General features: G+C 41.8%; 1 protein-coding gene across 11 annotated transcripts in view; it reads left to right on the top strand.

The window, feature by feature from the left end:
* Positions 1-15,938, top strand: part of gtf2ird1 (GTF2I repeat domain containing 1) — a 209,625-nt gene that overhangs the window by 41,042 nt on the left and 152,645 nt on the right. For all 11 annotated transcript variants that reach the window (XR_011963290.1, XM_072589410.1, XM_072589413.1 and 8 more), the window contains one exon: positions 12,361-12,486. Coding sequence is in view for 9 of the 11 variants with exons in the window: in XM_072589410.1 (XP_072445511.1) it covers positions 12,361-12,486 (126 nt within the window). In the remaining 2 variants the exon portion in view is untranslated. Of the gene's footprint in view, positions 1-12,360; positions 12,487-15,938 lie in introns of those variants that run through there.

Raw genomic sequence — 15,938 nt, 5'->3', positions numbered from 1 at the left:
GGCCAAGCAGCAGTTTTTTTTTGACCAAGGCAACAGGCGTTTGAATTTAGCCAATCAAATTGAACCAGGTACTTAAATTTAATAGGTTTTTGATATCTAAGTCTAGTGATTTTGATAATTTAGCACCAATCCTATTGTAAGAAATATTGATATGTCTTCATGGGTATTTAAAGAAGGGGGCAGTTGGACAAAGACCCCAGAGCTAGCTACCCTCAGCTGTCAAGAGAGAATTGCTGGCTCTCTCTCATCTAGAGAAAGTAGCATTTAAATAAGAATGGTACCAATGGCACAACTAGCTAATATTCCTGACAGAAGAATCAATGGAGAAGGCACAGAACATTTCGGAAGACATGTAACCAGACTATAATTTCAAGAGACTACATTCTAATTTGTTTTATATATGTGTGTCACTCATATTTATTGAAACAGCATACCATTAGAATCTTGCTTTATTCGGGAAGATTTACTAAATTAGAAGGGATTTATTTGATTTGTTAATAGTTTAGCTAATTTGCTCACTGTTAAGAGGTAAATAAGTAAATTGTTACTTGTTGATTTTAAAGTGAATGTCGGGGTTGATTTTATCTATCCACTAGAAGTTACATCACTTTCCACACTCCCTTTTGCAGATTATAGGGGGAGGCTCTCCTGGTTGAGTGTTTCACTTTTAGTCCGGGTGTGGTGAGGGGGGGGGGGTGGCGGTGGGGGGGGGCAACCTCTGCTTTATAACCTTCTCCTTTTTGAAATACAGAGACCAAAGCTGTACACTGATGTTAATGTTTTTTTAAAAAAAGGAATTCATAGGATAAATCCCATACCCCGCCCCCGCCCCCCCCCCATGCTTATGGTCTTGCTCGCAGTCTGAGTCACTAGATAGTCTAATGTTGAATGTTTATTGGAGTCACTTTTTTCAAAACAAAAAAAAAATCTGAACTGAAATGGACAGGCAATTGCTAATTATTGGTAAAATTTGAAGAAAGTGCCTTTTTATGAACAGTTTTTCAAGCTGTACTCTCTAAATGTGAAGTTAATACATTCCTGCATGTTGATTCTGTGCTGTAGGACATTTCCTGCTGTGTAACGTACATTTGTGCCTCATTAGAAAATGCAACATTTGTGTATTAATTATAGCCACAAATGTTTACAATACGTACACAGAATAGAAAAGCATGTACTGCTGCTCATCTTGGGGCTGTTTTCCAAGAATTAATGTTGTGGACCAGACCAAACCCCCTCAAAATATGTTAAGAAGATAGCCTAGACCCCAACATTTTCATATTTAAAGGTAAGTGTGCTGTGTTCCAAATGCAATTCAATTGGTCAAACTACGCACTGTTGAGCAAAACACATTTTTTTGTTTTTACACTATACAGACAAAAATAAGAGAAAAGAATTGGCTTATGTGTAACTATTGGAATGCTTAACAAAATAATAGATATATCAACTGTTATTAATTAACTGTTCCAATATAGTAACATCCCATAAACACACTCTTGGGAAAGGCACATTCTGAAAAACAGATCGTCTTACATGCAATTCTACAGTCCAGCAGGAAAAACAGAGACAAAGCAGGGAAAGGTGTATTGCAGCTTCCACCCAGCTTTACGACCCCCATTGAAAACTAAAACTTCAAAATCCTAGTTTTGTGGAGCTTGACCCCACCCATTCAAGCTGCTTCTATTGTTCCTGATGACGGGTTTATGCTAGAAACATTGATTCTCCTGTTCCTCGGATGCTGCCTGACCTGCTGTGCTTTTCCAGCACCACACTCTTGACTCTGCTTCTATTGTTCCCACCCTTTTTAAAAAAAAACAGAGGCCTCTCAAGCTGTATACTTTATTGTATTCAAATAGATAGCTCATTAACTTTCTTTTAAAACCTTTTCTTTCAAAATAAAAAATTCAGGACAAAATACTTCTGTTAAAACCAAACTATAGTCATACAAACATCAAAATTAGAGGGATAGTCTACTTTCATTGCAGCGTTCCAGATTTGTTATGAGGAATGTCAGGGGAGATCAAGCAGACTTTGTGTCAAACTTTTGGTGATATTGTAGTTGTCTAAAGGAGGTTGTGAGCTGCTTTCTCTCTGTGTGCAATGGCCAAAATGCCATTTGGACAAACAATGGGTGAGTGTCTTTTCACTGAGGCGCACATGTTATCTCTTGTATGAAATGGAATTGTATTGAGGCAAGGATGCAGATCGTGGAACGTGAGAAAGCATTGGAAAAGCATATCAACCACAGCCTCAAACTGTAGAGATAGAACAAAGGGTCCAGTTGAGGAGACTATATCTGAATGTGGCTAGGCTTCTGGATGACAGTAACTTCATCTAAAATGCCTCTGTTGACCGTGCCCAGAAAGAAGAGGAATGTTGCTGGGAAAAATAAAGAGCCCCCCTATGCTGTTTTATAAGGGAAAAGGATGCTGTTTGATGGTTTTGTCCCTAAATTCTAAGTTGTTGTGATTATTTGAAATTCTTGTGTCTTGTTCTTGGAATGCAAACAAAGCTTCAGCAACATGTCTACCTTTGGTGGTCGGTTGCGAGGCAGGTGCTGTGCCTATACAGAACGTCTGCTGGTGGGTGGCTGAGGGCCCAGAGCAGCAGCGGAGAGGGACTCTGGCAGCCTATGGCGAGGTGGTTGGTGAGTCCGGATGAAGGATGGCAGTGAGATGCCATTGCAGAGGCATGGGGATTGACCCCTTGTTGGGGAGAGATTGCGCCCTCATGGGGAAAGCCCAGCATGAAGTAATAGCAAGCCCACGGCTACAGAAAGACTATAATTTGGAGCTTTTCAACTTTATTTCTTAGTTGCTACTTTACACTGAGATGAACTGTAATGTTAAGCTTTTAATTTATTTCTTTAGTTTTCTACTTTTTTACCAAAGATTTTGTACCTAGACACCTTGTACCTAAGATGGCGCCATGAATGGCGTCATTTTAAACTTTTCACTGTACTCCTGTGTCTCTCTACTTGAGTACATGTGACAACAAAATATAATTCTAATCTATTCTTTTCAAGTTCTGTTTTACTGAGGAACTGTTTGAAAATAGACATTCTGTTCTGAGGAGGCACTTCAATGATGTTAGTGCTACCACGGCAATGTTTGACAAGTACCCTCAGTAGCGATCTGTCTCATTCTCTTTTTCTGGATATTAGTTCCCCTCCCAAGCACTTAAACAGGGTTTAACTGTAACCAGCCTTAACAATAAGGCAGAGGTTTATTATGTAAAAAGAATGAAGAAAATAATAGAATAATCCAAGCTATTTACACATTACACAAGTTTAAAGATTTTGAAATGTTGTAAAATATAATCTCATTATTGAGTTTAGAGAAGATTTGTAGCTCAGGTTAGGGTTCTGGATGTAAGTTTGCTCGCTAAGCTGGAAGGTTCGTTTTGAGACGTTTTTTCACCAGACTAGGTAACATCAGTGAGACTCCAGTGAAGCGCTGGTGCTATGTCCTACTTTCTATTTATGTATTTAGGTTTCCTGGTGTTTGGTGATATCATTTCCTGTTCTTAGAAGGTGATAGATGGGGTCCAAATCGATGTATTTGTTGGCAGAATTCCTGTGCGTGTCCTAGGATGGATGTGTTGTCCCATACAGATGAGGTAGGAGACCACTTTAACTGGAAGAATTCCCTAGAAGCATGGCATTCCAACTGGAACTCTATCAACAACCACATCGAGTTGGACCCCATCTACCACCCTCTAAGAAAAATAATGGGAAATGACATCAACACAGGAAATGACATCACCCAACACAAGGAAACCTAAACACATAAATAGAAAGCGGAATATAACCCCAGCGCTTCACGGGAGGCTCATTGATGATGTTACCTAGTATGGTGACAAAACTTCTGAAAACGAGCCTTCTACTCAGTGAGCAAACCTACATCCATATAATCTCATTAATCCTGACAACACTCTTTTGCAGTGTTCACAATAGCTAGAATTCCCTTCTCCATCACATTTATAGGGGTTAGCTTAATTATGCCTTAAATACCCAGTCTTGGGAATCTGATAGCTTTTTCCTTGTCTTCATACAACGGAGCTTTCTCAGCCTCAAATATCCTCTTGTATGCCTCTGTCACTCTACAATCTGTATGCCCTTGCTTACTATGATCTGCCTGTACTGCTTGCAAACAAAGCTTTTCACTGCACTTTGGTACATGTGACCACGCATCAAACAATCAATCAATACTTGTCTTGAACCTTCAAACTAAACTCCTCACATTGAGTTCTTAGCTATCTCCCTATCTGCAGGAACAACTGTCTCATGCATCTAGCTCCAGCCATTACTCCTATAAATCTGAAAGAAAAAGAGCTTTCTGATCCAAAGTTTATCCCCTAATCAAAAATAAAAATCAATTCTTGACTTCCTAAACTGAAACCTAATGTACACTGTTTATTCTGTTCACTTATACAACTCACCCAATAAAATCAAAACTCTGTTACTCTCCAGGAAGTATCTCTTACATGCATAAGAAGTTACCATGGCTACAGAAATATGTACAATCCAATCCTTAAACCCCTTCATAGACACACACCAAGCCCACATACCACTAGTTCAGAAGCAAAAACTCTAAAGATAAATGACATTAAAGTATCTAAATTGCACATTACATCACCGTAGTTAACCTTTTCAGATTGACTATGTTGTGGATTACATTTTGGGAGCTTGCTCCTTGACTTCAAGGTACTGATTTCAGATCATTGATACTTTATATGTACAGGCCATCTTGTGAGCACTTTCTACCTTTGTCAGATCTTCGGTGTCAGTGATCAACCTATATCTGATCCTAGCCAGCAGTTATTTTCCATTGTCTCTGGGATTGTCAACCCGCCAGAAATATCCTGTAATTCCCTAAAGACAATGCTTTAAAGAGAACAGTTAAGAGTCAGAGTTATACAACACAGATTCAGACTCTTTGGTCCAACTCATTAACGCCAACCAGATATCCTAAACTGATTGTAGAATGTATGTCCTTTTCCCTTTGTGACTCTGTTAGATCTTTTGTCTGGTTGTGTGCTAACAAATTGTGTGATTTTCATCTCTATCCATAGTAGAATTGTTGAGAATAACTCTGTCCTTGACTCAGCTGAAGAACCTCCAGATTTGTGAGGATTTTAACAGAGCAATCATTTATTATTAACTCATGTTTAAATTCAACTATTCACTGCCTAAACCAATCCTGAGAAGCAAAAAGAATGATACCTTTTCATTTGTCCAGACTATCTGAATCTGATTCCTGATGAAGGGCTTTTGCCCGAAACGTCGATTTCGAAGCTCCTTGGATGCTGCCTGAACTGCTGTGCTCTTCCAGCACCACTAATATAGTATCTGAATTTGGCTAATAAACGGACAGCAGAACAGAAATAATCTTTTCTACCTGTTAGTCATTTAATATGTTTGAGGTGTATGTGTGCTATTTTAGTAGCAGCATTAACCCATTTAAGATGCATAAGGCATCACCTCAGTTAAACAGTGTACTGTATGTTGGAATAGCTCGTGGATGTGCTCAGCATTCCTTCCACTGTAACTTGTAAGCCCTAAAGGATGTATGTTACTAAGAATCAACAACTGGCTTTTATAAAACTTAGTAATTTTGTTAGAAATCCTGACTCCAGGAATTCAACTATGGATTGATAAAGATTTAGTGTTGAATTTTGATGACTGAGGCAGGTAGCTCAAATCAGATGGAGCTGGGCCCACCAACCCTGAGAGCAGTAGTGGGAATGGATGTTGAAATGCTTTGAAGTAGACTGGTTAATTGGCTTGTTTCCTACGGGCTTTATTCCAGCTATTTCATACCATTTTTGGCTCGTTCTAGTGCTGCTCAAACCCCACCCCCATTCTATCCTATGCCAACTCATGCCCTCCAACCACTTCCATTGTCAATGTGCCCAGCATGCCAATTCAAACCTTCCACATGCCCCTTTCATGACCCTTTCAATGCCCTTTCACTCGTTATGTACAGATTAAAATGAGCCCTACAATAATAATAGCAATTATGCTGAAAATGCTGAGGGGGGGGGGGGGGAAATTAAAAAAAAAATTGTCAACATTCTTTGGAAAAAAAGTTTACTGTTTCAATGGAAACAGCCAGATCCACTCTTCACCTGTGCACATTATGAATGCTTGGTGGAAAGCCAAGGCTGACAGGTGCATTGCCTCAGCAGGGGATCTGGTTTCTTTTGACAATTAAAGTTTGCTATTGCCCTTACTTGATTGACTTCCTCTTGTCGTTGTAATAAATTGCAAAAAGAACAATTTTCTTTTGTCAATGTCTCCCAAGTTGATTTGGGTAAGATTCCGAACTGTGCAGTGGGTAAAACCTCTGTTACTGAAGCTGTAATTATCCTGTTTAACTTAAAGGACTGCAAGAGTATCAGCATTTTGTTTTAAAGATTGCTCAATCAGCTTTCTTTTTTCAACATCCCCATGGTTACCGTCGTTACTCTGTACATAGTTCGTTCTGGGTGAACTGGCTTGGAAGACCATTGCGGGGGAAGGTGGGGAAATGGGTAAGGGCTCCAAAAGTTGTCAAATCCAGACTCTGGATTACGATTCCGCTGAGAGGCTGTGAACTATGAAAAGCTCGCCAGGTTCAACACAGATTGTTAGGGTAGATTATGTGGTGGCTGCTCCTGCAGTGGAGTCAGGGATGGTGAGTGCGCTCTTGGTACCTGTACCTTTTATCCCAATCCAACACCAATTACAGGCACGGGAGAGGAATTCTAAGCCTGCTCCTTTTAAATGACTGAGGTAATTACGACTGCATGAAAACCTGACACTTGCATTCATCTCGATAATTTTTAATTGCAGCATTTTATGACATAGCATTTGTTCTCCTTCATTTCCCATAAAGTTTCTTGCATTTTACTTGGGAATCACCCTCTTGTAATCAGTCATACAGCATGGAAATAGACCCTTCGATCCAACCAGTCCATGCTGACCATAATTCCAAACTAAACTAGTCCAACCTTCCTGCGCTTGGCCTGAATCCCTCCAAATATTTCTTATTCATGAACTTATCTAAATGTCTCCTAAACATTGTAATTGTACTTGCATACACAAGTTCCTCTGGATATTCATTCCACACACGAACCACATTCTCTGACAAAAAAAAACAAATTGCCCCTTGTGCCTTTTTTAAAAAAAAAATGTTCTCCTCTCTTTTTAAAAATATGTCCCCTAGTCTTGAAATCCCCCACCCAAGGGAAACGTCATCTGCTATTCACCTTATTTATGGTCCTCCTGATTTTATAAACCTCTATAAGGTCACCCCTCAACCTCCTATGGTCCAGTGAAAAAGGTCCCAGCCTATCCAGCCTCTCCCTTTAACTCAGATCTTCCATTCCTGGCAACATCCTGGTTAATCTCTTCTGAACCCTCTACAGTTTAATAATATCCTCCACCCCCTCTTTCAGCCAGACATTCTTCCAATCCCACTGTGTTTAAATCTCTCATCATCACAGCTTTCCATTTGACCCTGGCAGTCCCACTCTCATCACTTGGCTCAGCTCATTTCTCCTGCAGCATTAGTTACAAAGGTGGATTGCTTGTTTGGTTTTTCTACAGCACATACATTGCCAGTTTAATCAGTGAGCACAGGAACTTGTCAAATCTTTTTAACCTGAAATTAGCTAAGTTCTTTATAAGAAGCAATGTCACACTTACTCATTAAGCTTAATACGAATGGTGTGACCGTAAGAAGATGCAGTATTCTATTTCTTGGTGAGTGGAATGTCCTTGAGTGACAACAAGATCTTACAAAGTTTCTGTAGGAATAGAGTTACAGATTCACTCTTCACACAAATTAAATACTCAACACATTGTGCAATGGGTAATTGGCACAACATTTATTTATTTATGAAAGCTGTGCCAGCTTATATTGAATACTGTTCTTGAGAGCTCAGCCAAGTGGTTGTTTGGGGTTGCTAATGGGAGCTCCAAGATGGCAGCGGAGTAGGACTCTTGACCCAGAGCTTGTCCACTCCATTTCTTTTCTATTTTTTCCTGCTCTGTGCGTTTATTTCTTTTATATCCCTTGCATCTTTCCGTCCTCAGGCTGCATTGACTGTGTCTGGTGTGAAAGCCAGCACAGACTCAGACTCCCGGCCTCAGTGTGAAACTCTGCATGCTTTGGATTGGAAGCACTGTTATTCTGAACTCTTCTTTCTCTATTTTGCTAATTATATTGCTAGACGTCTACTTTATTTTTCTAATTTTTTTTCCCCCTAAGAATTTGTACTTCAGAATCTGTAAATACGTACCTTGGTCCCTAGGATGGTGCTGTAAGTAGCGACTTGGAAACTTTCCACTGTACCTATATGAGTACATGTGACAACAAATTTAATTCTAATCCTAATTGTTTTCTTACGATAGGGACAGATTGATTGATTGTGGAGGACCTGACTTAGGATGTAGAGTCAGCTCACTTGCATCAGATGTAAAGTCAAGTTGTCCAGTATGGATGGCATGATGTCCCAGTGCTTAGCAGTGCTGCCTCACAGTGCTAGGGACTCAGGTACAACTCCAGCCTTGGGCGGGTGTGCAGACTCCACACGGATATTCTCCTTGTGTCTGTGTGGGTTTCCTCCGGGTGCTCTGGTTTCCTGCCATAGTCCAAAGATGTGCAGGTGAGGTGGATTGATCATGCTTAATTACAAAGATGTGCAGGCTAGATTGGTTAGTCATGGTAAATGCAAGGCTATAGGGTTAGGTTAGGGGGCGGTGGGTCTATTTGGAATTGTTCTTCGGAGGGTCGGTGTAGACTCGATGGGCCAAAGTACCTGCTTCCACATTGTAGGGATTCTATGAGTATCCAAACAGGGTGGTTTATCACCCTTTACAATTGCACTTGCTATTGAGGGGAGGACTTGGTGATGCAGCAAAATGGCTCCATTTATAGCTCCCAGAGTGAAAGAAAGAGGTTGGTCCATTCTGAAGCCATAGCAGAGCTGATTGGATCAAGGTGTCTGAAAAAGGCAGTGTTGGTTTGATTCTGTCCTGAGGGAGAGTTGGCCTCTGGTGTGCTGATGAGATAAATGTGCACATCTTTACAATTATGCCTCGTAATGCAGCTGAACAGTACCTTGCTATACGATTAGTAGGGAGAGCATTCTGACGACCATTTATAGGTCTTTCACTTGCAGAACCATGTCCATTTTTTAGCAGGGCACTTTGTCTTGTCACATGGACCATTTAAACATGGCACAGAATAAATGATAAACAGCTACTGCTTGTTGGTCAAGGTAGCCCTGTCTTGGTCACCAAGGTGACGTATCATCATGACAGCAAGTGCTGGTTGTACCATGTGACAGTACACACAGGCTGGAAGCTGCACAAGGTAGAAAGCATTCTGGAAATTCTGACCAAGAGTGAGATTATCTTTCATTGACCTGTCCATCTGCCCCTCTCTGTTTTATCCCCTGATCTCCAGGTTTGAACATTTTTCTGCTAATCCTGCTGGTTTGGTTCCTGGCAGTCTGATTCAGGCAGCTTCTGTGTAGGGAATGAACTTCGTTCTCACAGTGTCCGGGGATTGAGCATGGGATGTAGTGGGGGAGAAGGTGAAGTTACTGTGACTTTGGTCATGACAGTGAGCTTCCTATGGGCCTTATGGGTGTCATCAATCCTGGCATTTATGCTGTTAAATCTGAATTTTGTAGAACAGTGGGAGATTTTTGACCTTAAAAATTCTGAAAGGAGCAACCATTCCTTTGGGTAGAGAAATAACTTTCAGGACTGAAAGAATCACATCAGAAGGAGTTTTTAAATCCTCTCTCTCAGGGACATGCCTGGCTTTTTGCAGCCCAATTATAAATCAGTTTGATGCCACACTGTTCAGTGGCACTCCATGGTATGGTGTGTTGACACAGGTGTGGCTGTGTAAAGGTATATCCAGTGATGGCGCAGAGAGTTTTAGATGGGGCTTCAGCACCTTAACCAGGTGGGTATCTTGGAGGTTACAGCTCACTGCCCTACACTGGCACCAGGTTTACCAAAGCCTGAAATTTAACAGTCCCATCTTTGTATTCAAGCTTCTCATTGGCCTTGTTCTTTCCAGATTCCGTGCCCTCTTCCAACCTCCAAGATCTCTCTTCCCAATTTTTTTTGCCCAAGACCGCAAGAAATGACAGAGACTTGTGAACATAGCCCTGCCCATCACGAAAACTACCCTCCTTCTATTGACTCCATCTACATTTCCCACTGCCTCGGGAAAGCAGCCAACCTGTTCCAAGATCCCTCTCATCCCAATAATACTCCTTCCCATCCCAATAATACTCCTTCCCACCCTCCTCTTCAGAAAATACAAAAGTTTGAAAACACGTAGCAACAGATTTAAGAACAGCTTTGACCCCGTTGTTATCAGACTTACAAACAGATCTCTCCTATATTGGAGTTAATCTTTCTCTGCACCTTCTCTGTTGCTGTAAACTACATTCTTTACTCTGTTCTATTACCCTGATGTACTTTTGTAAGGTATGATTTGGCTGGTTAACATGACAAAACAATATTTTCTCACCATATCTCGATATATGTGACAATAATAAATCAAATTAATCTGAATTTGTGTGCAGCCTTGAATTCCAGTATTAGCAGTTATGCCTTCAGGTGCCTAGACCCTAAGCCTCTGAATCATTTTCTAATCCCCTCTGCCTTTCTTTGTCTCTTCTCCTTTAAGCATTTCTTCAGCCTTTAGCTTTGGGTCATCTGTCCTAATGTCTCGTTGGCTGCTTGGCACCAGTTATCTGTCTGATAATGACGGACCATGGGATGTTTTATTTTGTTAGAGGTGCTATATAAGTTCATGTTGTTATTGGGTGTATGTCTTGCACTGACAGGTTTAATTACAGACTCTCAACAAATTGTGTTTTGTTGCTGCGGCGTTCATATGAAACTCATTAATTGGTTAAAAGAGCACCGTTACCTGTGAAAGAAGCCAGTTCTGTCTGGACTGTTCACTGGCCACATAATATAATTGAATCAGTTCAAAAGGTCACATATATGTTACAGTGTGCATACGATCCACAGGTATTGCAGCAGGAACATTTCTCTTTCATAACAAGAAGGTGACTCATATCAAGATTATTAGAGCCCAAGGCTGTGGCTGTTTCTAAATGGATTATTTGAAAATCATTATTCCTGAGATTCCTGTGCATTCTCTCAGAGAGATCTCTCATCTTGGTTTCAAGAAGACCCACACAGAACTCCAGTTGTTTCATGGAGCTGGGCCTGTCTGTATTTAGCATTGGTATAGGCTCCTGTGTGAGTCCCAGTTTGAAGTTTAGTGCCTCTGAAAGAGCTGGTATGGTGATTGGATAGATAAAAGTTGGTGTTAGACTTTGTTTTAATTCCATTGTAGGTCAATCAGCGCAAAGCAAAAAAGCAGAAAAGCTACAGGTCCCGGAAATCTGAAAACCGGATAGAGCTGGACTGGAAGCACTCAACAGCATTGAACACAATAACAGACCATAGCTGACAAGGGCACAGACTCTGCCAAAATGGTGCCCAGATCTACTTCATGCTTATAAAAATAAAATGATATTGTAACCCAGCTACTGGTGGAGGACTGTGCTGAAACATTCTCTGCTCTCTGCTTAACCCCAGCCCTACCCTGCCAGTGATCTAAGCCAATAAGTCACTAAGCCACACAGACCCCAATGGGAAGGGTAGAAGTCAGTCTTTGTTCCCATTTGGTCCTCACTGTTTGGTAATGTGTATATGAAGGTCAAGGGAGAACAGGATTGACTTCCAATGTGATTCCTGTCAACCATTTCTCTCGACACTCATGAATGAGCTTCAAACATTGGAAAAGTTGTCAGAAGACTTGGGGTGAATCCTGTGGGCCTCCCTCCCTACCAGCCCTGGTTATCCTGATCTGATGGGCCACGGTGCTTAAAAGCGACAACTCACTGCTTCCTTCCTGAGAGCAGGTTGGGATGGCAACAAAAACGGGCCTCGGTATTAATGCTCATAAGCTGGTAACGAATAGGGTTCATTTAACCAGTGGCCAGTATCTCAGCAACGGGTCATTGCCTTGAGGAAAGAGCAGGAGGATCAAAACCACCAAGAAAAGTTGATAATTGTGTTGTATTGGGATATTTGGCAACCAAAGTCATTTGTGGTATCCAAATATTTTCAACATCTGAGACTGACACATTCAGACTGTCATATTGATTGCATTTAGTTTGTGAATGATTTGATTTGCACCTGCCCTAATTCATTATGATCCCCATAAAGAATGGAGTGAAAATGTGTGACAGAAAACAGATGTTACAGTATAATGATACGTAGGAAAGCCCTCAAGTTTCAGTATTCTTTACTGTTGTTATCTCTTTCCCAAGGTAAACATGGCACATATTGGGAGTCTGGAAGAAGGTGCCAGGAGTAATAACTGTCATGACCATCTACAGAGCTTCCGAGACAAGAAGGACATTATCACCAGCCTGGTGTCTGCCTTGGATTCAATGGTCAGTGCAATCTGCTCCAGTAGGACAGTCTTGCCCGCTAAGTATAACTTCTCCCCTCTGATATCATCCTTGTGAATCTTTCAGCAAGAGTGTCTCCACTACCCTTTTTAACATACATATCAGATCCATACTGATCTGACGGAGATTTGTGATATATTGCTATTGTTTGGAAACATGGGTGTGAAACCCTCTGTAAAAGAATCAGGGCAGAAGAAAAGCAGTACTGAGTGTCTTAAAGTCAGTAGGAGAAAAGCCGTGGGAGAGACGTTAAGGAATCCATGTAAAAAACTAAGTGAGCTGTGTTAGCAGCTTGGTTTAAGGGTCTCAAGAAGGGACATGAGTTAAAGAAGGTAGCATCAAGTAAGGGCTGAAAGTGCCCAAAAATAAATCAATTACAGTTTTGTCAACTGAACAAGGAACTTGCAAGGCATTACAGGGTGACCCTTCTCTGAGGTTTGTGTCAGTTAAATTGTTACTAAATGTTTATTTCTGTTGTTTGTAGTAAGATTGTTTTAAATAGCTCTTGTATACTCAATGTGTTGATATGTTTCGCTTTTTTGAAAAGGTATTTTACATTCTTTTGTTGAAAGTATATTTGTACCTTTGTGAATCTGTTCAGTGACTAATAGACACCATGGTGATCAAAGAGCAAAAGTAAAACTTTTCATCTATCAGTGAAGGTTTCACTCTGGGGTCAAACATGTCCAAGATTATCATCAGCAAGGATCATTTCTTGCTTCAATTTGTTCCTGGGATGTGGCCTTTGCTAGCTAGGCCCATGTTTATTGCCTTATCCTGATTCTCCTGGATAAGGCTGTGTGGAGCTGCTGCTTTTTGGCGTGTTGCTGTACTTGCGGTATAGGTACACCCTCAGTGCTGTTAGGAAGGAACTTTCGGGGTTCTCTCTTGGCAACAGTGAAGAAATTACAAATTAGTTACGAATCAGGTTGGAGAACTTTGAAGTTGATGGTGTTCCCATGCATTTCCTTCTGGGTCCTGGAAGTGAAGGCGCTCTCAAAGCAGCTTTGGTAAGGTACTGTGTGTTTTGTAGATGATACACACAGCTTCTACTGTGCGTCAGTCAAGGAGGGAATGAATGTTGAAGGTAGTGGGTATGATGCCAGTCATGTGGACAGCTTTGTACTTGATTGTGTTGAGCTTCTTGAGTGTTGTTGGAGCTGCACCAGTCCAGGCAAGTGGGGAGTATTCCATCACACTCCTGACTTGTGTCTCCTAGACAGGCATACAGGAGACCAGATGCGAGTTTCTTGCTGCATGGTTCCTAGCCTCTGATTTGCTTTTGTAGTCACAGGACTTGAATGGTGAATTCAGTTCAGTTTCTGATCAATGGGAACCCCTAGCGTGTTGACAAGGAAGGATTCAGTCATGATAATGGCATGGAATAGTTAGATTCAACGTTGTTCGAGATGGTGATTGTCTATTACAGATATAGCACAAATGTTGCTTGCCTGGATATTGCCCAGGTTTGGATGCATTTAGATATGGTTTGTTTTAGTATCTGAGGTGTTAGGAATGGTGTTGAACGTTGTGCAATCATCAGCAAACGCCCACACTTCTGACCTTATGACAGAGGAGTGATGATTGCTAAAGCAGCTGAAGATAGTGCCATCTCGAACACTACAATGAGGAAATCCCAGAGTTAGCCGACATTGGGATGATTGATGGCCAGCAATAACTATTAATTTCCTTGTGCTAGATATGATTTTGGCCATCCAAAAAGTTCCTCCTCACCTCACCCCAACTACCAGTTCCCATTGACTTCAGTTTTGCTGGGAATCCTTCATGCCATATTCTGTCAAATGCTGCCTTCATTTCAAAAGCAGTCCCTCTGGAACTTCGCCTATGGAATTCAGCTCTTTTGTCCATGTTTAGACCAAACTGTGATCAGGTCTGGAGCTGAGTGGCTCTGGCAGAACCCAAACTAGTACAACAAGTGTGAATATTTGACATAGGTTCAACATAACGTCTCTGATTTTCAGTTCTCTCTCAGAAATGAACATTTATTGCTTGTGTTGCTTTTTAAAATGGCTTTATTAACTTGTGCTGCTGTCTGTGCTGATTGTGGAGCTTTTTTGTTGGTGCATCCAATTTGGACACTCATTATCAAAGCAACATGCGACCTCTTTTCTTCCAGCTGCTGTTTTTCTCATAAATGTCTTCAACATTTATGTGTAAAATTATGTTTCTGTACTTTGAACAATGTTCCTACTCAGAGGCCTGGGCGGCACGGTGTCACAGTGGTTAGCACTGCTGCCTCACAGCGCCAGAGACCTGGGTTCAATTCCCACCTCAGGCGACCGTCTGTGTGGAGTTTGCACGTTCTCCCCGTGTCTGCGTGGGTTTCTCCGGGTGCTCCGGTTTCCTCCCACAGTCCAAAGATGTGCAGGCCAGGTGAATTGGCCAATCTAAATTGCCCGTAGTGTTAGGTAAGGGGTAAATGTAGGGGTATGGGTGGGTTGCGCTTCGGCGGGGCAGTGTGGACTTGTTGGGCCGAAGGGCCTGTTTCCACACTGTAAGTAATCTAATCTTTTGAAAGATGTTGGGTTTATTCCTGCACAACACAGATGGAGAGATTTGTCCAAATCACTTCCCAGAAAGCAACGGGGGGGGGGAATTACATATCCCAGCATGCTATGGCATAAGCATGTGTGCCACAAAACAAACCCCACAGCAAGTAATAGTTCCCAAAAGGGTGGAACAACGCTCGAGCCTCCGGGAGAGCGGAAAATACTTTGAGTGATCTTTTCCCTCTGGGCATTTGCTGTCAGTCTGAAATGTAGTTCAAAAGCCCAAGCTGTGTGGAAATCCGACACTTTCAATGAGACTTCTGGGGCAGACAGTTTCTGCAACTAGCCAACTGAGGATTGTGCACAAACTCTTGAAGATTAGATTACTTACAGTGTGGAAACAGGCCCTTTGGCCCAACAAGTCCACACCGACCCGCCGAAGCGCAACCCACCCGTACCCCTACATTTACCCCTTACCTAACACTACGGGCAATTTAGCATGGCCAATTCACCTGACCTGCACATCTTTGGACTGTGGGAGGAAACCAGAGCACCCGGAGGAAACCCACGCAGACACTGGGAGAACGTGCAAACTCCACACAGTCAGTCGCCTAATTGAACCCGGGTCTCTGGTGCTGTGAGGCAGCAGTGCTGACCACTGTGCCACCGTGCCGAAGATGGTGGAAGATCGATCAGAGGTTTGGAAAACTAAGTGAAGGTAAGGGTGCTTCAAATGGACAGGGCAGGAAATTCCCTTCTCCTGCATCCAACCAGAGGGGGAGCTATTCATGGAGTCATACAGCACAGCAACCGTCTCTTCAGCCCAATTCATCCATGCTGACCAGGCTTCCTAAACTGAACTAGTCCCATTTGGTCCATATCCCTCTAAACCTTTTTTTAACTCCTGCATCTGTCCAAGTGTCT

The sequence above is a fragment of the Chiloscyllium punctatum genome, chromosome 19 (genome assembly GCF_047496795.1).
Source record: "Chiloscyllium punctatum isolate Juve2018m chromosome 19, sChiPun1.3, whole genome shotgun sequence".
Lineage (NCBI taxonomy): Eukaryota > Metazoa > Chordata > Chondrichthyes > Orectolobiformes > Hemiscylliidae > Chiloscyllium > Chiloscyllium punctatum.
Note: the sequence above shows the minus strand (reverse complement) of the source record. Positions and strands in the feature narration are given on the sequence as shown.